At 63.2% G+C, this 22548-nt stretch overlaps 2 protein-coding genes across 2 annotated transcripts in view; one reads left to right on the forward strand and one right to left on the reverse strand.

Moving 5' to 3' along the window:
- LOC117888938 (cytochrome P450 2C23-like) overlaps positions 1-1676 on the reverse strand; it is a 9185-nt gene extending 7509 nt beyond the window's left edge. The window contains exons 1-2 of the mRNA XM_034792733.1: positions 1419-1676; positions 481-643 (exon numbers count right to left, since the gene is read on the reverse strand). Coding sequence (XP_034648624.1) covers positions 481-643; positions 1419-1592 — 337 coding nt within the window. The 5' untranslated portion in view covers positions 1593-1676. The remainder of the gene's footprint in view (positions 1-480; positions 644-1418) is intronic.
- A 13649-nt stretch (positions 1677-15325) lies between these two features.
- Positions 15326-22059, forward strand: LOC117888774 (leucine-rich repeat and fibronectin type III domain-containing protein 1-like protein). The gene is made up of 2 exons (XM_034792480.1): positions 15326-15680; positions 20669-22059. The coding sequence occupies exon 2, from the start codon at positions 20689-20691 to the stop codon at positions 22057-22059; it is 1371 nt and encodes a 456-aa protein (XP_034648371.1). The 5' UTR covers positions 15326-15680; positions 20669-20688.
- Positions 22060-22548: the final 489 nt, after the last annotated feature.

Genomic DNA, 22548 nt, shown 5'->3' on the forward strand with positions numbered 1-22548 from the left:
CCCCACTCCCCTCCCAGAGCTGGGCTAGAAATGGGGGAGGGATAGCTCAGTGGTTTGAGCAACCCAGGGTTGTGAGTTCAATCCTTGAGGGGGCCACTTAGGGATCTGGGGCAAAATCAGTACTTGGTCCTGCTAGTGAAGGCAGAGGGCTGGACTCAATGACCTTTCAAGGTCCCTTCCAGTTCCATGAGATAGGTATATCTCCATATTTAACCCAGGAGTCCTGGCTTCCAGCTCCCCCATTCCCACTCCCAGCTCTAACCATTAGATCCCCAACCACTGCGTTAGGTTAGCATGGGTCACACAAACAAGCACTTCCTGAGGTTAGTTGGGAAATGTGTGCTCCTGGCTGTGAAAAGAGAAAGAGGGAAAAAAAGCAACCATTTTTCTGGACACTTATTTGAGGTTTTTCATCATCTCTCGCCCCCTCCCAAAAAAGGCCAAAGAAGGTGGTGGTAATCGCCAGTGACAGGCACTCACCGTACCCCTGCGTCAATTGCTTGAGCAAAGGGATGGGTGCCCGGCCGCTGAATTCCTCGCTGTGCTCCACCAGGGCGTCGTGCACCACCTCGTACCCGCACAGCACCACCGTGGGCCTCGGCCCCAGCCAGACGGTGAAGATGGGACCGTACTCCTGGCAGAGCTGGGGGTGGGAATTGCAGCGGGAGGGGGAGGGTAAGACAGCAAAATGGGGCATGGGAGGGAATTAATCAAGAAATAGGGGGACCCCGCTGTTTCTACCTATGGCGGCTTTAGCCTCAGTTTCCCCTCAGGGCAGAGATGAGGGGCAGAGATCTCTTTGCTTTGCGCTTCTTGCACCATGCCTGGCCCCCAGTGTAATTTAGAGCAGCCTCAGGGCTGCTGTAACTCGTGATCCACCCCCTATGGGCCCTGGGGGGCAGAGAACAGCCACAGCTCAGTGCGCTCTGGCCACACCCCCGATCCGCCCCCTGTCGGCCCTGGGGGGACAGAGAACAGCCACAGCTCAGTGCGCTCTGGCCACGCCCCCGATCCGCCCCCTATGGGCCCTTGGGGGGCAGAGAATAGCTGCACAGTGCTTTGGCCACACCCCCCGATTCAACCCCCCCCCTCCCCCCGGGCCCTGGGGCTGCCAATTTTGGTTCTGATTTCTGGAGGACTCATCACATGACCCAATTAACCTTTAATTCCTGCAGACTCCAGGACAAGCCTGGAGGGTTGGCAATTTTAGGCTGGCTAGACCGTGGGGAGCTGGCGGGGGACGGGGAGCTAGATCGAGGAGTGGGGATGGGGATGGACAGAGGGGTGGGCAGGGCAATCGGTAACTCCATTGCACCTGCAGATAGAAAGCAAGACTCCTGCCAGACTGGGTGGGAGCCGCCTTTGGCCCCGGCTGTTGGGCTCCAGCCCCGGCGCCCGGGCCCAGCCCCTTTCCTTACCCAGCGGTAGGATCGGTAGAGCGGGAGGACATTCTGGGTCAGGTTCCCCAGCACGGGCAGGGGGGCTGGCCCCGGGGGGAGGCGCCCTGGCCCCTGGCCCGATGGGGCTCGGAAGAGGAGGAGGAAGAGGAGGAGAAGAAGGCAGCCCGTGATCAACACGGCCCCAGGCTCCATCCTCCTCGGCTGGGGTCAGCGCTGCCCGCACGGCCCGGCTGCCTCAGGAGGTGTCCGGCAGTGCCCTGCGGCTAATGGCACCCGGGCCTTATAGCTGGCCACAGGCTGCCTCCCCGGTCACTGATTAACTCGCTGGGCTGGCCCCCGCCACGGCACTTGTACATTGACCTTGGCAGCCCTCCGCAGCCATCAAGGGACTGTAGCCTCCCGGCAGCCTCCCCCCACCCATTCCTGCAGCAATTCCTCCCAAATGAACCTAACTCCCTCAGTCCCCAGCACCCCCCAGCCTGGGCAGGGTCGGTCCCTGCACCCTCGGCCCCACAGCAAGGGGCCGCGATCAACGCACGTAGGGGTTTATCCGTGCAGTCACGCACCAAGGGCCCCGCTCTGCCTGGGAGCTGCCCCGGTGTCCCGCTGCCCGTGGGGTGGGTAGATTTGGCACGGTCCCTCGCTGACCTTTGGGCTCTCGGCTTTCTCCACCCCCTGGGGGCATCCTGGGATGAACAGCTCCATAGCAACGTGGCAGGGCTGCCCCCTCCCCGGGCATGCTGCCATCACCCTAAAGAGGAGAAATCTTTAACTCGTGATCCGCCCCCCATGGGCCCTGCGGGGGCAGAGAACAGCCACAGCTCAGTGCGCTCTGGCCACGCACCCAGGGGGGGGTCGGTGTGGACTGTGATCCCAGCCTCAGTGGTGCGGCCTAGTGGCTGGAGCGTTAGAGTGGGTCCCAGGAGGCCTGGCTTCTCTTCCAGCACCGGCACTGGCAGTGTCTGCTGGGGCAAGTCACCCCCCTCCCCTCCCTTCGTGCCTCAGTTTCCCCATCTGCACAATAGGGACAATGCCGCTGCGCTCCTCAGCGAAGCACATTGAGATCGCTGGGGGGGAACAGCCGGGGATTGTTACTAACCTGGGCCTAGGCACACCTTGCCTGCCGGCCCCAGGGTCCCTCCCCCTTTCCCTCTGGCTTCGGGGGTGCGGTGGTATTGACCCCCCCACATCTCCAATGGCGACGACCATAATTAGCGTCAGAGCTGCAGCTGGGGGGTGCTGGAGCGGTGCTAAGCCGGGTATTGGAGGAGTGTGTGGAGAGGAAAGGAGGCAGCTGCATCTCTGCACCGGGTGAGGGGTCCCTGTATAACCAGCCCCCATGCTCCACCCCAGAAGTGGCTGCATCTCTGCACCGGGTGAGGGGTCCCTGTATAAACAGCCCCCGCACCCCACCCCAGAGGTGGCTGCAATTTGGCCCCGCTCAGGTACACAAAGGCGCGGATTGTGTTAGGCAAATCCAACCCCTGGCATTCGGGAGCCGTGTTTTCTGATCAGAATGAATCGATGCAGGTGGACACATGGAAATGGGCAGAGAGCCTGGAGCTAGCCAGGGCCTGGCTCACACAGAGACCTGCCTCAAAAGAAATCCATTCAGCAAAGCAGCCACTCCTGGATTTGCTTTGACGTGCTGGACTCTTAATTCGCCTTACTTGTTGTTCCCTCCTCCACCCACCCTGTTCGCCTGCCCCGCCTCCCCCTGGTATGTACCCAGAGAATGGTTCATTTGGTAGCTTTTTCACCATTTTTTCACCATGTTAATTCCTGGGCAGTGTTAAAATAAAAACCGCGCCCAAAGGGGCCCCGGCGTGTGTGCACACCCTGTTACGCCTGGAGCCATGCTCAGACATGCCCGGTCCCTGCATGTGAACTCAGCGTGTGTCGCACTTTCTCCCTTGCACGCACATGCATGCCCGCGGCCCTTGGTTGTGGCTGTACGGCGCGAGGGGGGTGGGGACGCGCCGGAGTGAGGGGTTAAAGAGCCCTGGCCCCCCACTACACCTGCAAACCCTGGAGAAGGGGCCCCTCTGATCTGGGTTTGCTGGAGCGCCTGACCCGGCCACTCCTGCAAAGAAGCCACCTGGGGGAAGTGAGGGGTCTGGTGGGAAGCAATCTAAGGGGTAACCATGTAACGTGCCCAGGGGCAGGGATCCGGAGTGGAGTCACTCTGGATTAAACTGGTGTCAATCCGAGCAGAATTTGGCCCCCACATAAGGGGCATGAGGGGCCAAGGGCAGATCACCTGGCACAGGGTGGCGCCAGCCCCCGGGGATGCAGAGGCCTCTGGTGCCAGCCATGCAGGGAGCAGAGCAGGGGGGGGGCACTGGCAGGGAGGGGGCGTCACGTGGCAAGATGCCAGGGCTGTTCAGGGGAGGAAAGCCCAGATTCTCAAGGGTAATTGGGCTCCTCACGTCTGTTGAAATCAAGGGGACTCCTGGGTTCTATCCCCAGCACTGGGAGGGGAGTGGGGTCTAATGGTTAGAGCAGCAGGGGCTGGGAGCCAGGACTCCTGGGTTCTCTCCCCAGCTCTGAGAGGGGAGTGGGGTCTAGTGGTTAGAGCAGGGGGCTGGGAACCAGGACTCCTGGGTTCTATCCCCAGTTCTGGGAGGGGAGTGGGGTCTAGTGGTTAGAGCGGGGGGGGGTGGGGGGCGGGGAGCCAGGACTCCTGGGCTCTCTTCGCTGCTTGTTCAGTGCCCTTGCTTGAATCGATTCACCTGCCCTGCGGCTCAATGCGGCTCCCGCTCTCGGCTCTTTGAGGCCAAACTGGCGGGTGGCGAATTTCCCTCCTCCCCTTTGCTATGGGGAGAGCCAGGAGCCTCCCCGAGGAGCGAGTCCCGGCTCCAGCGTCTCCCCTGCCGCAGGGTGTGCGCGGCTTTTGGCTGGAAGAACCGTCCCAGTGACAGCTTAATTATATGTCACAGCCCAGAGGCGTCGGGGGGAAGGGGAATTATTGCTTCAGAAGAAGGAAAATCCTCTATGGTGCTGGCCTTCTCCTTGGGATTTCCCCTCTCCCCCCAGCAGGGTTCCCCGCTGACTGATTTGTTAGGATTATAATAATGAGCTTATAGTTCACCGCTGCCTCGCAGCCAGAAAGAGTCCCAAGGCGTATGAGACGCTGCATGTAAAAATAGCTAATGGATGAGATGCAGCCACCTCTGGGGTGGGGTGTGGCAGCTGTTTATACTGGGATCCCTTGCCCAGGGCTGAGATGCAGCTACCTCTGGGGTGGGGCATGGCAGCTGTTTATATAGGGGTTTCGCACCCATTGCTGAGATGCAGCCGCCTCTGGGGCATGGTGTGGCAGCTGTTTATATAGGGGTCCCTTGCCCAGGGCTGTGATGTACTGACTCCCAGCCCCCTCCTCCCCCCCCCGCTCTAACCACTAGCCCCCACTCCCCTCCCAGAGCTGGGGGTAGAACCCAGGAGTCAGTTGGGGTCTGTGCAGCTCCCAGCACAACGGATGGGGGAGGGGGAGCTTGCCGCCGTCCAATCTGTCCCAGGGGAATCTGTGCAGCCTGGTTGCGCCTCTCTCTGCTGGGGCCGCCCAGCGCTGGGCTAGCAGGTCGGGAGTGAGGGGCACTGGCAGAGCTGGGGGGACAGGGCCGGGCTGGCAGGGGCTGCAGGTCGGGAGTGAGGGGCACTGGCAGAGCTGGGTGGGGGGCAGGGCCGGGCTGGCAGGGGCTGCAGGTCGGGCATGAGGGGCACTGGCAGGGCTGGGGGGAGCCCAGGGCCGGGCTAGCAGGGGCTGCGGGTCGGGAGTGAGGGGCACCGGCAGGGCTGGGGGGTCTGGGGGTTGGGCTGGGCTGGACAGGGCTAGCAGGGGGCTGCGGGTCGGGAGTGAGGGGCACCGGCACAGCTGGGGGAGGGATCCCACGGCTCAGCTAGCGGCGGGAGGGCAGCAGAGATGGGGGTCACCGGCTCCATCCCTAATAGGGGTGGAGACTCCTGGGGGCAGGCACCTGCAGGGCCCTTAGGCTGCCCAGGAGCTGGAAAGCCCCCCCTTGCAGACGGACAAAACAAAACCCTCACAGATCCACCTGCCTCCCCTCCCCCAGCCCGAACCCCCCTGGACCCAGCAAGATTCCCACGCAGCCCAATTCCCAGCTGCTCCGGCCTGGATCGTGGCCTAAAACCTCTGGGTGCGTCTGTCTGGCGCTGCCTGGGGGTGTCCCGCCCGCCCTGGCCGGTTTTGGGGAGCGCCGCTACCCCCCTCCCTTCCCCCCTCCCAGCATGGTGGGATCGGGGCTCCCAGCCTGGGAGATTCATTTGCTGCTCCCCCACCCCCAGGCCTCTGGGGCTCTGAATGGTTAACTAGTTAGATGTTAATGAGAGAGTGGCAGAGGCTGGGGGAGGGGAGGCTGCTTTAGGGGAGTCGGGATTCGCCCCCCACGGGGAGCGGTTCAGGGCGATCGCAGGCCGGGAGAAGGGTCAGCTGCCCAGTCCTGGGCTCCCCCCAACCCCAGCCCTGCCAGCACCCCTCACTCCCGACCCGCAGCCCCACCCTCCCATTCGCTCGGTTGTGGTGAACGTTTTTGGGTCCCTTGTGATAAGACTCTAGGCTAAATGACTTGCATGCCTGGGGGTGCCCCCTAGCCCGGGAACAAGGTGGGTCCCGTGGTTGGGGCTGGGAACCCAGACTCCTGGGTTCCACCCCTGACTTTCCCAGAGACTCCTTTTTGCTCTTCCGCCTCCCTGTGCCTCAGTTTCCCCTCCCTCCCTTCCTCCCGCTGCCCTGCACAGGGGACTGGGGTTGTTCCTTCATGCCCAAGAGGCAGGGAACTCTAGGGGATTCGAACAAGGAAGGGATCAGAAGGGGGAAAAGGGGCTATGAAATGACAGGCTAACTGAGGAGGGCAAGGAAAGGGTTAATCCCAGCCGCGGCCCCAGGACCAAGGCTGGGCCGTATAGTTATTGACAGCCTGGTGCAGCCAGGGTGTGAGGACTTGCTGAGAAGCAGCGATTATTGAGGTCAGGTAGGAAAGTGGGGGGGGGGAGCCCGGGGGGAGCCATAACCTACCTTGGAAAGTAGGCCACAGAAATGCCAGCTCGGCACTTCGGGGGGGGGGGGGGGGGGGGGTGGGGGCCCCGGGGAACGAGATGCGGGGGGGGGGGGGGGGGGGGGGGGGGCAGGGCAGCGGAGTCTGACAACGTGCAGAGAAGGAGGAGATTCTGGGCATGAAGGAGGAAGGATCCGAACCTTCAGCTGGCACCACTGGGCCTGTGTATGAGACCTGGTCCCCCATCGCGCCGGGCGCTGCCCAGGCCCCGACCAAGATCTGGCCCCCATCGCGCCGGGCGCTGCACAGACCGTGACCGAGATCAGGGCCCTGTTGCGCTGGGCGCTGCCCAGACCCCAGCCAAGATCTGGCCCCCGTCGGGCCGGGTGCTGCCCAGACCCAACTGAGATCAGGCCCAGGGCATTGGCAGTACCCAAGAGTCCTAACTCTAACCATTGGACCCCACTCCCCTCCCAGACCTCGGATAGAACCCAGGAATCCTGGCTCCCCGCCCCACTCTAACCACTACACCCCACTTTCACACTTCCACATACATGCCTGGCTCCCTGCTCTAACCACTAGCCCCATCCCCGCCCAGACTGCGATCGGGGGCCCCCACTGCTCCCGGCGCTGCACACGCACACAGAGCGGGACGCTGCCCCTTCCCCAGATGGTTCATGCTGTAACCACGCAGCCGGGTTAACGTGTCCCCTGAGGAACCCACAAACTCGTGTCCCGAGTGACTCCAGCCCCGCTTGCTGAGTACAGAGCCGGCAGCGCTGATCATCTCACAGCAACAGGTTCCTGACCATCCCAGGTCAAGACTGCCATAGCTAGACAGGTCCCTGCTGCCCTGTCACCGTCCTTCCCCGGCTCCTAGGGAAGGCACCCGAGGGCTGGTCTGACAGCACGGAGCCAGAGACAGGGAGTGAGTGGGGCAGCTGGGGGACGGATTGGCAGGGAGACCAATGGACAAGGCCTGGGGGTAAAGAAAGAAAGAAAAGAAAGAAAGAAAAGTCTGATCATAAAGAAAGAAGAAGAAATGAGAGGAAAAGAGAAAGAAAAGAAAAAAGAAAGGAAAATCCAATCAGCAAGAAAGAAAGAAAGAAAAGTCTGATCAAAAAGAAAGAAAGCAGAAGAAATGAAAGGAAAAGAGAAAGAAAAGAAAGGAAAATCCAATCAGAAAGAAAGACAGACAGACCCACTGGCCCTGCCCTTTCTCCTCAATCTCCCACCAGCTGTCCCCTCCACACCTGCCTTTCCCACCCTCTGGCTTCCACCCCCACCCCATGGCGTGTGCGCATAGGGGTGTGCTCACTTGCCCACGCGAGAGCCGTGCGTCAGCATAGGCGGCGTGGGCATTGGGGGGCGTGCGAGGCCGGGGGTGCCGGTGAGCAGGGGGCTTTGCACGCGTGTGCGTGCACATGCCGGGACTGTGTGCGTGGCCGTGTTCTCACGTGTATTCTGGGTGGGACACCCCCCAGCTGGGGCAGGGGGTTGGGAATTGGAGCTGTGACTGGCTGTAGGACAGGGCTGGGGAATTAGTGCATTGGGCATCTCTGCATGGGACTCCTGCACAGGGAAGTTTGGGGTGAGGGGGGCGCTGGGCTCCCCAGAGACCCTCCCCAGCACTGTGTGGCTGGCAGAGGGGCCATGTGTCCATGGGTGAGAGAAAGAGGCAGAGTGGCCTAGTGGAGCGACCACCAGACTGGGATCTAGGAGTCAATGTCACTGCCTCGCCCCGTGCCTCAGTTTCCCCTCCTGCCTCTTTGGAGCGGGGACTGTGTGTCTTCAATGGGGCCACGGGCTTGGTTGCTAGTGTGACGCCCAAGAACAACCCCAGCTGGATGACTGAGGACGCGGCCAGGAAGGGGCCTTGGCCGTCTAGCCGCATCCGGCCCTTTCACGAGGTTGCCCAGCCAGGGAGTGCTCAAATGCAGTCTCTTCTGGGGTGGAGCGGTGACAGGAGAGGGAGTGAAGGAGAATCCAGGGGCTTTTGGCTGCTGGAGCATAACAAGGATTTGACAGTAACACCCTGCTCTGGGGACGAGGCCCACGCACCATTTGATGGCCAGTGACAGCGAGCACTCCAGTTTTGGGTTTCATGGGGATTGTGGGAACTTCAGATGCCCGGCGCCCGTGTGCAGCACGATGGGGCATTGGGATCAGTCCTGATTGCCAGAGGAGAGCGCCTCCTACTGGCCCCCGGCTCCCTGCAGCACAGCACCCCCTAGCGCCCCACTGGGGTGGTGGAGTTAGAACGGTTTCAGAGGGGAGCGCGCCCCCTACTGGGCCCCTGCCCCACTTCCTGCAGCACAGCGCCCCCTAGTGCCGCAAAGCCATTAGGGCAGGTTCAGTGGGCATCGTGCTACCATTTCACCCCGGCTCTGGCACGAGGAGACCTCGTGGCCCCGGGGAGTCCCATGCGGCTGCGGCTCCGGCAATGACATCTCCGCAGGCCCCGGAGCCTCTGACAAGGACAAATGTCTGCAACAAGAAAGTAATGACTAAGCAGGATGTAGAGTTTAAATAAACTGCAATCCCGGCAGCTGCGCGGACAGAGAACTGACCGGGGCTTGAGCTGCCGGCTCTGGGGGGAACCGGAGCGAAACCTGAAACCGGTTAATTCCCAATATAAACAGTCTGCATCAAGAGGCATCGTTCATCCCCCTCCAGTCGCTCTGGGGGCTCGGCCGCTGGAGCGATTCCTGAATAACTGCCCCCTTTACGTTTGCTCCCGACCTAGAATCTGAATCTGTTTCCCAGTGTAGACACACCCCTGTGTGCTTCAAATCACGATGACTAGGAACAAGGCACCCTTGTCACCAGAACATGAGCGTCTCCCAGTGGCGTTAATCAGGAACAGTTAATCGGCTTTAAATTCCCACCTGACCTTAATCCGGATTAATTTTCCTGTGTAGACAAACCCTAAATCTCTATCAATTTTCCTCCAGCCACGCTCATTCGCTGTTAATTCTTCCTTCCCTATTCAAGCAACACCATCTGCCTTTATCTGTTGGGCCAGTCCCTATTTGCCATTAATTATCCATTATTCTCCTGGCAGATTCGTTTCTGGCCTTCGGATGTTACACAGCAAATAACCACGCTGGGCGCTGCTTGAGAAATCTCTTCTTTCTCCTGCCTTCGCCAGGTGCCCTGGCTCAGGAATCCCTTCGCTCACCCCAGGAGACCTGCGGCCTTCCATGGGCTGCCTGGCTGCTCTGACCGGCCCTATCTCAGCCCTGGTGAATGCTCGCTGACCCCCTGACAGCTGCGGCATGGGGCAGTGGGTCTAGCATCAGGATGCCTGGGTTCTATTTGAGGCTGTGCTACTGGGTGACCCTGGGCTAGTCCTGATTCCTCTCTGTGTCTCGGTTTCCCCCATTACAGTAATGGGGGCCAGCTAGGCCTGGCTAGTAACTAACCAACTCCTGGCAACTCCACCAGCTTCTCCCAACACTTCTCATTTCACCCTCTGTCAGTGCCTCAGGGGCCCATCTACCCCGGCGTCTTACCTCCAGACGTTGCCCCCAGTGGGTGACGATACACAATGAGAGACAGTCCCTCCCACAGCTTCCAGCCAAAATAGGCAAGGGAAGGATCATTTCCCCTGTCTTCCAGAGGAGCCCCAGAGAGATGAAGTGATGTGCCTAGGAACGGACCCGAGATCTCTTAACTCGAGTCGCTTGTTTTGTCGGGAAATGGGGGTTTATCGAAATTGAAACGTTTCCTGGGAAAGGGCCTTTTGCCAAGGCATTTTTTTTTATTGGAAGCAAAAAAATAAAATCCACTTTTTCGGCTGGAAACAACTTTGTTACTTAACAGTCATCAGAATAAAATAGAAACAGTTGAAATTGAAATGAAACAGTCGGGCCCGCGATACATTTTTTTTGCTGTGTTGAAAACGTTCCGCTGGATGGGAAAACCCGATTCCCGCCCAGCTCCCAGACCACCCTTCCTCCCATCTCTTGGACCCTTGTGGCAGTGAGTTCCACTGGTGAGCGACATCACACGGTGTCGCTTTTGCTTCGCGATTGGCCAGCCTGTGTAACTAACTGGGCAGTGTCTGACCAAGTCTGGATCTGCGTCGGGCTCAGCGTGGGATATCTCTGGAACAATTCACCCTCCCGCCCTGTTTCCAGCTCGGACACGGAGCCAGACAGTAGATGTGACGGAGCTGGGAGCAGGGCAGATTTGACCTGGGAATGTTGCAGGGGGATTGCAGTGGGGATGTGGGACTTCCCTTGAAGGAAGCTACCTGAGCTGTAACCTGAGCCAGGAACGGGGGTGGGGAGAATTAACACCTTCTGCCCGGGAGACTGAACAAAGGAGAGGAGCAGCGGGAGGGGCTGGGAGTTTAGTTTCGGTTTGGGCTGGGTGGTGCAACGCAGGGAACCCCAAGCTGGGGTCTAAGCTCCCTGAACCTCCCAGAGGGACCTAATTGAGGGGGTCTGGTCGTACCTACACGCTCTGCTTGAGACTGTGTTCCTGTCCTTAAATAAACCTTCTGCTTTACTGGCTGGTTGAGAGTCGCAGTGAATCTCGGGAAGAGGGGTGCAGGGCCCTAACTCCCCCACAATCCGCAACAGTAGCACGCACCCAATGACGAGGAATGTCTTTTACTGGGCCAACTTCTGCTGCCGGAGGAGACCAACTTTTGAGTTCCACAGGGCCTGGAAAGCCCCACCAACTCTGCAAAGAAATCAGCAACTGTTTCAGGGTTGGGCGCTTGTTTCTGCCTGGGGTTGGCTGGCAGTCAGGCCTGTTTACCCAGGCAGGTCCCAAGGAGAAATGTCAGGCCCCGTCCAGCTCTGCCTAGAACACAGCCAGACATTTGCTTTCCAGGCGGCCTCGTTTTTTGGTTTTTGTTTTTAGTTGAAAGGAGAAAATCTCAGCGTGGGGCTAAACCCTGCTGTGCGAGGCCTGAGGGTGAGGTTTGCTGGGGGACCGGGGCCTAGGGTGGAGGATCTCTCTCTCTGGATCTATTCCTACACCGTCCTTTGAGCAGCTGTGCATGGGAATGGCTGAGAGAGAAGGGGTGGGGGGGATGGCCCAGCAAAGCTGGCACCCTACAGGACTCCTGGGTTCTATCCCTGGCTCTGGGAAAGGAGTGGGGGTCTAGAGGCTAGAGCAGGGGGGGTCTAGTGGTTAGAAATTGGGAAGCTGGGAGCCAGGACTCCTGGGTTCTATTCCTAGCACTGGGAGGGAAGTGTGGTCTACTGGTCAGAGCAAGGGGGGGCTGGGTGTCAGGATGCCTCACTTCCATCCCTGGCTCAAGGAGAAGGGGCTAGAGGGGGGGTGGGGTCTAGTGGTTAGAGATGGGGGACTGGGAGCCAGGACTCCTGGGTTCTCTCCCCAGCTCTCCTAGGGAAGTCGGGTCTAGTGATTAGAGTGGAGGGCTGGGTGTCAGGTTCTGTCCCTGGCTCTAGCAGAGGGGGTCTAGTGGTTAGACATGGGGGGCGGAGACCCAGGACTCCTGGGTGAAATCCCTGGCTCTGATTTTGCGGTGACCCCTTGTCCCCTCTGGCTGCCTCAGTTTCACCTTCTGCAAAACCCAGCCAATGGTAGTGACCCACCCGAGGCTTACAAGCCTCCAGTCAGCAGCGGCTGTAGGACTAGAGGGGCCAGAGAGACCCAGCTCCCCTCAGCCGCTGGCTAGCAGGGTCGCCATGGGGCTGGCCCAGGGACGTTCAGCGGCACCAGGGGAGCAAGGGCCCAGACCCCAGCACCAGGGAATGGGGCAGGTGGGGGAAGCCACTGTCTGTGTGACACAGACATGCTGCCATATTCTTCTCCTCCCCATCCCAGATCTAGCCCAGCATCCCGCCCCGTCTCTGCCAGCCGGGGGCTGACGCATGGGCCCATCTGCCCCGGCATTGTGCCTGCAGGAGCTCAGTGGGGAGGGGAGGGGAAAGGGCACAGAGAACCCGGAGCGGTGGGAGGGGGAGCAGAGAGAGGGAACCGCAGCTGGGTGATGAGAGTGAGACCCCCCTGCAGCTCAGGAGGTGCCCCTCAATCCCGACCCGCATCCCAACCCTCGGCTCCCCACCACCCTTATCTCTGGCGGTGCCCCTCAATCCCGACCCGCCGCCCCCTGCTAGCCCAGCCCTGGGCTCCCCCCATCTCTGGAGATATCCTTCAATCGCTGCGTCTCCAGCCCCCACTCTGCACGCGGCCACTCCACCCCTGGCTGCGTGGGGGGGGGTTGGGGGGGCATGTTAAAGCCCGGCTTAGATGGCTGGAGGCCCCCCAGCGCCTGCCCCTGTCTCTGCTGATCATATAAGGACAGCGGGAGCCGTGCTGCAGCGCTGACCTTTAGAGACGCAGCCAGCGTGTGCATTCAGGGAGACACCAGCAGCCTCCCCCGCCCCAGCCCAATTCTGCCCCCCCCAGCCCCCCCTGATGGGCCCGGGGGTTGCACATGCCTGGACAGTCGGTGGCTCCTCTCAGCAAGCCAGGCTGGGAGTGCGGACGCCTGGGTTCCCTCCCCAGCTCTGGGAGCGGAGTGGGGTCTAGTGGTGAGAGTGGAGGGGGATGGTAGGTGGCCTGTTCTGCAGCACAGCGCCCCCTACTGAACCTCTCCCTGCTCCCTGCAGCCCAGCGCCCCCTGCTGAGCCCCCCGCCCCCCCCCCCGCTGCCCCGCCCCCCTTCCTGCTCCCCACCCCCCCCCGGCCGAGCCCCCGCCCTGCTCCCCACAGCCCAGCCCCCCCTGCTGAGCCCCCCGCCCCGCTCCCCGCCGCCCAGCACCCCCTGCTGAGCCCCCCGCCCCGCTCCCCGCCGCCCAGCGCCCCCTGCTGAGCCCCCGCCCTGCTCCCCACAGCCCAGCACCCCCTGCTGAGCCCCCCGCCCCGCTCCCCACAGCCCAGCACCCCCTGCTGAGCCCCCTGCCCTGCTCCCCGCCGCCCAGCGCCCCTGTGCTGTGCTGAAGCTAGTCCAGATCTTTCTTGCCAGAGGTTTGAGCAGTTCCCAGCTTACAGGGGTGGACGAGAATTGGGGGTTTGGCTGCTCCCCCACCCAGCTCCCTGGTGTCCTGTCCCCCTTGGGGGTGAGGTGTGCCCCCCATGAGGGGAGGGGGTCTTGCCTGCCTCTGCCCCTTGCCCTTTGTGGGCTGCTGTGGGGTGAGGGGCTGATCCAGGGGTGGTGTTTCCCTGCAGGATGTTTCACCGGGACTCTCTGCCCCGCCAGGCTGGGAGTTAGGGGAAGGCGGGGGATGGGGGGAACCGCAAATGCCTCAGGTCGATGGCCCCCGGGCGTGGCTCTGTGCCAGCGCTGGGAGCAGGGGCTGCTGCTCGAGCTTTGGGCAAACTAGGCCTCTGCCTGAGGCGGCAGGGGAGGCCCGGCCAGACCGGAGGAGTGGCACTGCCACCTGGCGCTTGGGCCCCTCCGAATCATCAGCAGACTGGCCGTGCCCCTCTGCAAAGCCCCACACGTTCGCCTCACGCATGAGAACTTCAGTTCTAGGGGGTAGGAGTTGTTTTGCTGGGTGCTGGTCAGGTGGTACAGCGGGGGGCTGGTTGCCAGGCACTGGTCATGGCAATGCCGCAGGGGACTGATTGCCAGGCACTGGTCACTGGGTACAGCAGCAGGGGGCTGGTTGCCGGGCACTGGTCACTGGGTACAGCAGGGGGTTGGTTGCCGGGCACTGGTCACTGGGATACAGCAGGGGGCTGGTTGCCAGGCACTGGTCACTGGGATACAGCAGGGGGTTGGTTGCCAGGCACTGGTCACTGGGATACAGCGGGGGGCTGGTTGCCAGGCACTGGTCACTGGGATACAGCGGGGGGCTGGTTGCCAGGCACTGGTCACTGGGATACAGCGGGGGGTTGGTTGCCAGGCACTGGTCACTGGGTACAGCAGGGGGCTGGTTGCCAGGCACTGGTCACTGGGATACAGCAGGGGGTTGGTTGCCAGGCACTGGTCACTGGGATACAGCGGGGGGCTGGTTGCCAGGCACTGGTCACTGGGATACAGCAGGGGGTTGGTTGCCAGGCACTGGTCACTGGGTACAGCAGCAGGGGGCTGGTTGCTGGGCGCTGGTTGCTAGGCACTGGTCACTGGATACAGCAACAGGGGGCTGGTTGCTGGGCGCTGGCAAGACGCAGGGGGGAGGGGAGCTGGCGCTGACGGAGGGGGACGCTGTGCCTTTAAGAGCGGGGCTGTGCGGGCCCTGCCCCCTGCTTTGCATATGCATGAGGCCCGGGGGCCGCTCCCAGCCTGGGCGAGCGGCCGTGCTGGGCTGCAGGGACCGGCCCGCCACCGCCACCGCCCCGCGCGGCTCCCAGCACCGGCCCTGCGGCGCCCGGAGAGGGCAGGGGGCTGCCCGGTCCAGCGGTATCCCGGCAACCAGCGGTATCCCGGCAACCAGCGCCCGGCTGTATCCCCCTGCCCGGGACCCAGCAACAAGCATCCTGCTGTATCCCAGCAACCAGCGCCCGGCAACCGGCCCCCCGCTGCATCCCGGCGCCGGGGACCAGCCTGGCCCCGGCTGGGGGGTTGCATTCGCCATCTGGACCTTTCACCCCGGGGAGCGTGGGGGAGGGTCTGACACCCCCACCACCACCCCCGTCCCAGGGAGATTTGGCCCGATCCTGAGCGTGCCCGCCCCGGGGGCAGAGCTGGGACCGTGTGTGTGTGGGGGGGGGGCCCAAAACCGGTACCCGGGCCCCCCCCCCCCCCAGGATGGACGGCTGGCGGATGTTGCTCCGAAACAGCGACCTCCCCCGCTCCTGAACGCCCCCCCTTCCCCGCGCCAGAAGCTGCTTTGGGGTCAGTCAGCCCCCCCCCACTTCCTGTATCAGCACCGAGCTAAAACCCTGGCCTGGCTCAGGCCCCTGGCTCTGGGGAGACGCAGCTACCCCCCACCCCCCATTGCCTGCCCCCCCCCCCCCCCGCACTGCTTTGAAACTCACCCCCTCTGACCTCCAATCCAGGCTGGATATTTGACACCCCACTTCCCAGCCTGGGACGAACCCCGGATAGGGAGGAGCAAGGCGCTGGCTCTTGGGGGTGCTGCCGGGGTACAGCATCACAGCAGCCGGAGGGGAGAGCCCCCGGCACTCAGATCCCCCTGATATTTTTTGGGGGGATTTACCTTAGCCATCCGGGCTCAGCCTCAGGACCCCCCCAGCTGGGAGGTCGGAACCAGCATGGACGGCTGAGTCGTGGCGTTAGCCAGCTTGGCCCCCCCCAACCCCGACCTGAGCCCAGACCCCCGCCCAGCCGGACACTCCTGAAGGTTTATGGCTTGCTGGAACCAAAGCGTGAGGTAGGTGAGCGCCTCCCTCTGGCTGTGACTTGTCGGGGCTGCCATCGCTGGGTGGGGGCCGGGCTGATGGGACGTGGGGGGGAAAGGCCAACTTGGGGAGACGTCAGAAAGGGGCACGAGGAGTCAGCTGGGAGCTTGGCCTCTTGTCGTTAGCCTGCGGAACTCACTGCCACAGGGTTTTGACTGGCGCAAAGGTGGTGGGAGATGTCTGTGGATGAGAGCGGCATCGTCTGGGGAGGGGGAGCCACCCCCAGGCGTCAGGGCACGGCTGTCTTGAAGCGGGCGGCCAGCATTGAGAGGCTAGTACTGTGGGGACATTGGGAGTGGACGGGGTGGGGAACTGTCCTGACGCGGTTCCCCCTCCCCCATCGCTGCAAAATTCAACTAAAATCACAAGCTTGTCATTCTGCCCTGGACCCCACCCTGGCGGCGCCACCCCCCAAGCTGAACTGGGGGAGCAGGGTGGCCTGATGGTGGGGGGAGGGGTGCTCACCCTGGCTGGAGGAAGGGCCAGTCTGGCTGCCCATCCCCCCCAGCTGCCCATCTCCCCCGCATCCCGCCTGGGGCTCATTGATTTCACGGTTTGTCCGTCCCCAGCAGAGATTTGAGGGCGGGGCTGTGTGTGGATGTAGTCTGGACCTCCCCCATCACCCATAAGTCCATGGGGCTGGGGGGGCATCCCACAGAGCACATGTGGGTCATGCCTGATTTGCCCCACTGCCCTGAGGGGGGGTGGGGCAGAGGATCTATCCTGGGAGCGGGAGGGGGCCGTTGCATTGGGACTCACTGATGCTTCCTCCCCTCTGGTGGGGGGTTGGAGGGGGGGGCACAGGCCAGGGGTTAAATCCCACCCCTGCACAGCCAGCTCCGAATCCCATGCACGGGGGGCGGGGTGTGTCTATGACCAGGGGTCGTGCCCCGAATGCCCCCCCAGCATGGGGGGTGGGTGAAGTGTGTTGGGACAGGGCGGCTGGAAGGGGCTGTCAGAAGAGTGTGTGTGTGGGGGGGGTAGAGGGCATGCAGGAGGGAGGTGTCAGGGCAGGGGGTGCTAGAGGGCACGAGGGGGTGACAGTGGGCATGTGGGGGGCCTGTAATGGGGCAGTAGATGGTGTGTTGGGGGAGGGGCAAACGGGTGTGTGTTGGGGAGTTTATTGGGGATGTGTTGGGGGGCATATGGGTGTTGGGGCATTGGCGGGTGTGGGGACCTGAGGGTGTTTGGGGGCGGGGCGTGTTGGGGAAAGGGGCGGGGTCAGGCCTGCCTTGCCCCAGGTCCCCGGTGGAGCAGGCCGGATGAGGGGGCAGCTGGCCAAGGTTACACCTGCCTGTTGCCTGCTCCGCCTCACTCCAGCCAGGAGGTCGCTGCAGACTCCCTGCCCCCCGCCCCCACTGCCCAGATGAGGGTCCCGGCTCCGGTGGGGAGAGACGCCACGTGGGAGGAGGGGCAGCGGCCCGGTCACATCCCACCACCAGGGGCAGCTGCCGGGGAGTGGTCACCATACCTGGGCAACGGGGTGGCCAGGCCCAGCGGTCTGATCTGTGACGGAGAGGCGGGATACCGGGTTAGATGGGCCCATTGGCCAGGGCCAGGAAGAGCTACCTGGGAGGAGATGCAGCTGGGAGCCCCTCACACCCAGCTGGGCCCTGGGAGCTGGGCCAGGCCCAGGAGGTGGCGCGGGGAGCTGGGCCAGGCCCAGGAGGTGGCGCGGGGAGCTGGGCCAGACCCAGGAGGCACCGTTGGGAGCTGCGGTGGGTTCAGGCTGTTGTTCAGGGTTCTGATCTGGCGGGACCCAGATTTCGGGCCTGGTTCCGGTGAGGTTTGGGTTGCCCCGAACAGCCGAGACTCCCAGCGTCCTGGGCCAAAAGCACAAGATATCCCCCAGAACCAGAACATCTATCTGGGTCCGAGTCCACCCCACAGCTGGACTGATGAGAGGCCAGCTGGGATCTCGGGACAGGAACCCAACCCAGATTGCAAGGGGGTCAGATATGAGGTTAGAGAAGCTCCCGGGAATCGGGGTGCCCAAGGCCAGGATACCTGGGGGCTGCAGGTTGGGATAGAGGGGCATTGGTAGAGCTGTGGGGCAGAGCCCAGGGCTGGGATACCTGGGGGCTGCAGGTTGGGATAGAGGGGCATTGGTAGAGCTGTGGGGCAGAGCCCAGGGCTGGGATACCTGGGGGCTGCAGGTTGGATAGAGGGGCATTGGTAGAGCTGTGGGGCAGAGCCCAGGGCTGGGATACCGGGGGGCTGTGGGTCAGGATTGAGGGACATCGGTGTGAATGAAGAAGTATCACTGAGATGCAAGAGCAGGGAAGGGGTGTCAGGACTCCTGGGTTCTCCTCCCTGCCCCAGAAGGGAGTATTACCAAGGGGTGACAGAGGTGGCATGGCCTGGGAATTAGGACTCCTGGGTTCCATTTCTGGCTGGGACACTGGGTGATGCCTCAGTTTCCCCATCTGTGAAATGGGGTGTGAGATACAGCCCCTCCCCTCCCCCTGCTGTGAAGGGCCCAGCCAGCCAGCCCAGCTGATGCGGGTCAGCCGCACCGGCATCCCGCACACGCCTACAATGCTGGCTTAGATCCCTGGCAGACCCTGCCGCCACCTTCCCCTATGTGGGCTGCGGGTGGGGGCGGCGGGGGCTGCGTCAGGAGGCTAATCAGCTTGGATTAGCCTTGGATTCCCGAATTAAACCCGGTGGGGGTGGGGGGCCTGGGAATCCAAACAAATCTGCAGGTTCCTGCAGGTGGGGGGTGCGGTGGGGGACACAGAACAAATCAGAGGCAACAGACTGGCTCAGAGCCCGGGGCTCCCCTCACTCCAGGTCTCCCAGTGCCCCTCAATCCCGACCCGCAGCCCCCCACTAGCCCAGCCCTGGGCTCCCCCCCCAGCTCTCCAGTCTTGTCCAGACTGACGTTGGCCGGGTTTAACTCTCCTGGTCTGGTTACAGCAGCACCACTCCTCTAGTGTGGCTGTGTTTAGAGGGGGATAAAGGTGCTTCTAGCAGTACGGCCGCTCCAGTGTGGGAAGGGGAATGGGTTCCCTTGAGCCGGCTAGACCTGCGTCCACACTGGGGGATTAACGGCTCAAGTCATCCAGCTTCCCTTCCCAAGCAGGAGCATTAGAACCATCTCTATCGTTACACAGGGCAGCGGGGGTCAGCTGGCCTCACGTGACCCCGAGCGTTCGATGCTCTGGAGCCCGGCCTCCCCAAAACCACGAGGCTGGGTTCAAAGAGAATCTGGAAAACGTTTGTTTCCTTTGCGTCTGAGCCGCCGCGGGGGCGTGTCAGAGCTTTGCGGCCGCGAGGGGGAGAACTGCGCTTTCTTTGAATCTCATGATTCCGGCAGCTGGGGCTTTGAGAAGAGACTGAAAAGCTGCAAGAGGCGCCGGTTGGCCGCCCGTTTGGCCCGAGCAAAGGAGGGGAAAACCCCCCGAGCTCAACGCCCACACGGCTCCTTCGAATGAACTCCCGCGCTGACGCTTCCCTGCTCAGCGCCACTCCGGAGCCGCTGTGAGACGGACTGTCCCTTGTTTGAACTTGTCGGAAACTTTCCGGCGTGCCACGGGTCCCCGTGCCGTTTAGCAAAGCCACATGGCTCCTAATGACGTCGTTAATTTGTTAATTAGTAGGCGATGGCTCCAGGTGCTTTCCGTCCGCCCCTGGATTTCCAGACCCCCGCTTGGCGGCGGTCTTGAATGGAATGAAATTGCTTCAGAATTCAAACCCCCAAACGTTCAGGGTTTTCCTTCTGGAAATTGGTTTGTCTCCCCGGACATGGGTGCAGGGGGGGTTGTTGTTGTAGGGTAGCTTGGGAGCTGTTGGGTTGTGTACAGTACATAGGTTTGTTAGAGTAGGGTCTCATGTGAAGGCCGGGCGACATGAGTTCGTTGTGATTGTTATTGTAGGGTCGCGGTCAGGACCGGGCTGGTGAGTTTTGATTTTTAAAACACCGTCCAGGCGGGGTAGATCCTTCTTTTCTCTGGGAGAAGCCAGAGTGACTCTGGATTGACGCCGGAGGGGCCAGGCTCCGAATCTGGCCCATCCCAGGATGCACTTCCATGACCCCGACATTGAGTGGGGCTGGATGAGGTGCGTGTGTGTGGGGGGGGGGGGGGTGGGGGCGGGGCCTGGGGGGGGGGGGGGGGGGGAGAGGGGGGGGGGGGGGCACAGCTTGCTGCCCCCCCGTGCCGTGCACATAGCCTGGTGCTGCCCCCGCTGCTCCTGCCTCTTCTGCCAGGCGGCCCCACTGCCCTGCTCACCCTGGGCCCCCCACCTGCTGCCCCCCCCAATCTGCACCAGGGCTGAGTTGTCCCGGCTTTGCCAAGTCCTCAGTGCGTCAGGGCAGGGGAGGGCTTTGGGCAGCTCCTTCTGGACCCCAGTCGCCTCCCTCACTTTGTTCCTGGGGGCTGCTGGGAGGGGCCTGGGGTGTGTGTGTGGCCCGGGGACTGCTGGGAAAGGTGGGAGGGGGGTGTACTATGGGGGCTGCTGGGAAGGTCTGGGGTGGGGCACCTGTACCCTGAGGGATGCTGGGAAGAGTCTGGGTGTGTGTGTGTGTGCACCCTGGGGGCTGCTGAGAAAGGACTTGGAGGGCGGGGCGGGGGGAAGCATGTGTGCCCCTGGGCCTAAAGGGGAGGATCTGTGGATAAAGGGTTACTTGGCCCATTTTATAGGGTAGGAAACTGAGGCACAGAAAGGGCAGGTTAGTAGCCCAAAACCACACAGAGTCAGTTCTAAAATAGGGCATGGAACCCAGGAGTCCTGGCTCCCAGCCCCCAGCTCTCACCACTAGCCCCCACTCCCCTCCCAGAGCCAGGGATACAACCCAGGAGTCCTGGCTCCCAGCCCCCTGCTCTCACTGCTAGCCCGCACTTCCCCTCCAGGAGCTAGGAGTCGCGCAGGGCACCTCCTGCTGGTGAAGGAGGATACAGTCCCGGGTAAGAAAGGCTCTGCTCTCACCTGGCCCGTCTCTCTCCTTCTCTCCCTGCAGCCGGGCCCCCTGACAGTGCCATGGAGCGCCTGCTGCTCTACGCCCTGGCCCTCTGCCTGGGCCCCTCCCATGCCCAGCTGTGCCCCCCCCGCTGCACGTGCCAGAACCTGTCCCCCTCGCTGGCCGTCCTGTGCGCCCGCGCCGGGCTGCTCTTCGTGCCCGGGCTCCTCGACCGGCGCACGGCCGAGCTGCGGCTGACGGACAACTTCATCGCGGCCGTGCGGCGCCGGGACTTCGCCAACATGACGCGCCTGGTGCACCTGACCCTCTCCCGCAACGCCATCCGCCAGCTGGTGCCCTTCGCCTTCGCCGACCTGCGCGGCCTGCGGGCCCTCCACCTGGACGGCAACCGCCTGCCGGCCATCGGGGCCCAGCAGCTCCGGGGCCTGCCCAACCTGCGCCACCTTATCCTGGGTAACAACCAGCTGCAAGCCGTGGCGCCCGGCGCCTTCGACGACTTCGCCGGCACCCTGGAGGACCTGGACCTGTCCTACAACAACCTGGCCCGGCTGCCCTGGGAGACCATCCGTCGCCTTAGCAACGTCAACTCCCTCAGCCTGGACCACAACCTCATCGCCCACGTGCCCCAAGGCGTCTTCGCCAACCTGCACAAACTGGCCCGGCTGGACATGACCTCCAACCGGCTGAAGAAGATCCCCCCGGACCCGCTTTTCCTCCGCCTGCCCGTCTACGCCAAGTCGAAGGGCTCGCCCCTCTCCTCCCTGGTGCTCAGCTTCGGGGGTAACCCCTTGCACTGCAACTGCGAGCTTCTCTGGCTCCGGCGCCTGGCGCGCGAGGACGACCTGGAGACCTGCGCCTCGCCGCCCGAGCTCCTGGGCAAGTACTTCTGGAGCGTCCCTGAGGAGGAGTTTGTCTGCCAGCTGCCCGTCATCACCCACCACACGGGCCGGCTGGTGGTGACGGAGGGGCAGGCGGCCACCTTGCGCTGCCGCGGGGCGGGCGACCCCGAGCCGGCGGTGCACTGGCTGTCTCCGGAGGGGAAGCTGGTGGCCAACGGCTCCCGGACGCTGGCCTACGAGAACGGCAGCCTGGAGATCCTGGTGGCCGCCGTCCAGGACGCCGGCGCCTTCACCTGTGTGGCTTCCAACGCTGCCGGCGAGGCCACCGCCTCCGTGGAGCTGCAGGTCAGCCCCTTGCCCCAGCCCGCCGACGGCACCCGCCCCCCAGCACCCGGGCCCTCCGATATCCTCACCTCGGCCAAGGCGGGCGCCAACGGGAGCGCCGCCCCGCGAGACGGGGGGGTCCTGGCCTCCGAGCTCTCGGCGTCCTCCGTCCTCATTCGCTGGGTCCCGCCACGGCCCGGGCCCAGCGTCCGCATGTACCAAATCCAGTACAACAGCTCCTCCGACGAGACCCTGGTGTACAGGTGAGCCCGTGCCACTGGGCGGGGGGTGCCGGGCTCGGGTCGGGTGGGGGGGGCGGTCTGAGTGGTTCTGGCCTGGGTTGGCCAATGGGTCTCGCCTGGGTGGCTCTGGGCTGGGGGGTCCCATCTGGGTGGCTCTGGGCTGGAGGTTTTTGGGAGGTGGATTCCATCTGAGGGGCTTGTGGCCAGGGGGAGGTCTGCGCTAGCCAACATAGAGGGGGGTGGCCATGGGGTGGGGGTGCTAGAGGAGGGTAGCAGGGTGGCGTGGGACGGGGCGGGGAGGGGGGGAGCAGGGGGGGCCGGGGGGGGGGGGGCGGTGGAGGAGGGTAGCAGGGTGGCGGGGGACGGGGCCTGGGGGAGGGTAGCAGGGTGGCCGTGGGGCAGGGCGTGGAGGAGGGTAGCAGGGTGGCCGTGGGACGGGGCGTGGAGGAGGGTAGCAGGGTGGCCATGGGGCAGGGCGTGGAGGAGGGTAGCAGGGTGGCCGTGGGGCGGGGGG

The sequence above is a fragment of the Trachemys scripta genome, chromosome 16 (genome assembly GCF_013100865.1).
Source record: "Trachemys scripta elegans isolate TJP31775 chromosome 16, CAS_Tse_1.0, whole genome shotgun sequence".
NCBI classification, from domain to species: Eukaryota; Metazoa; Chordata; order Testudines; family Emydidae; genus Trachemys; species Trachemys scripta.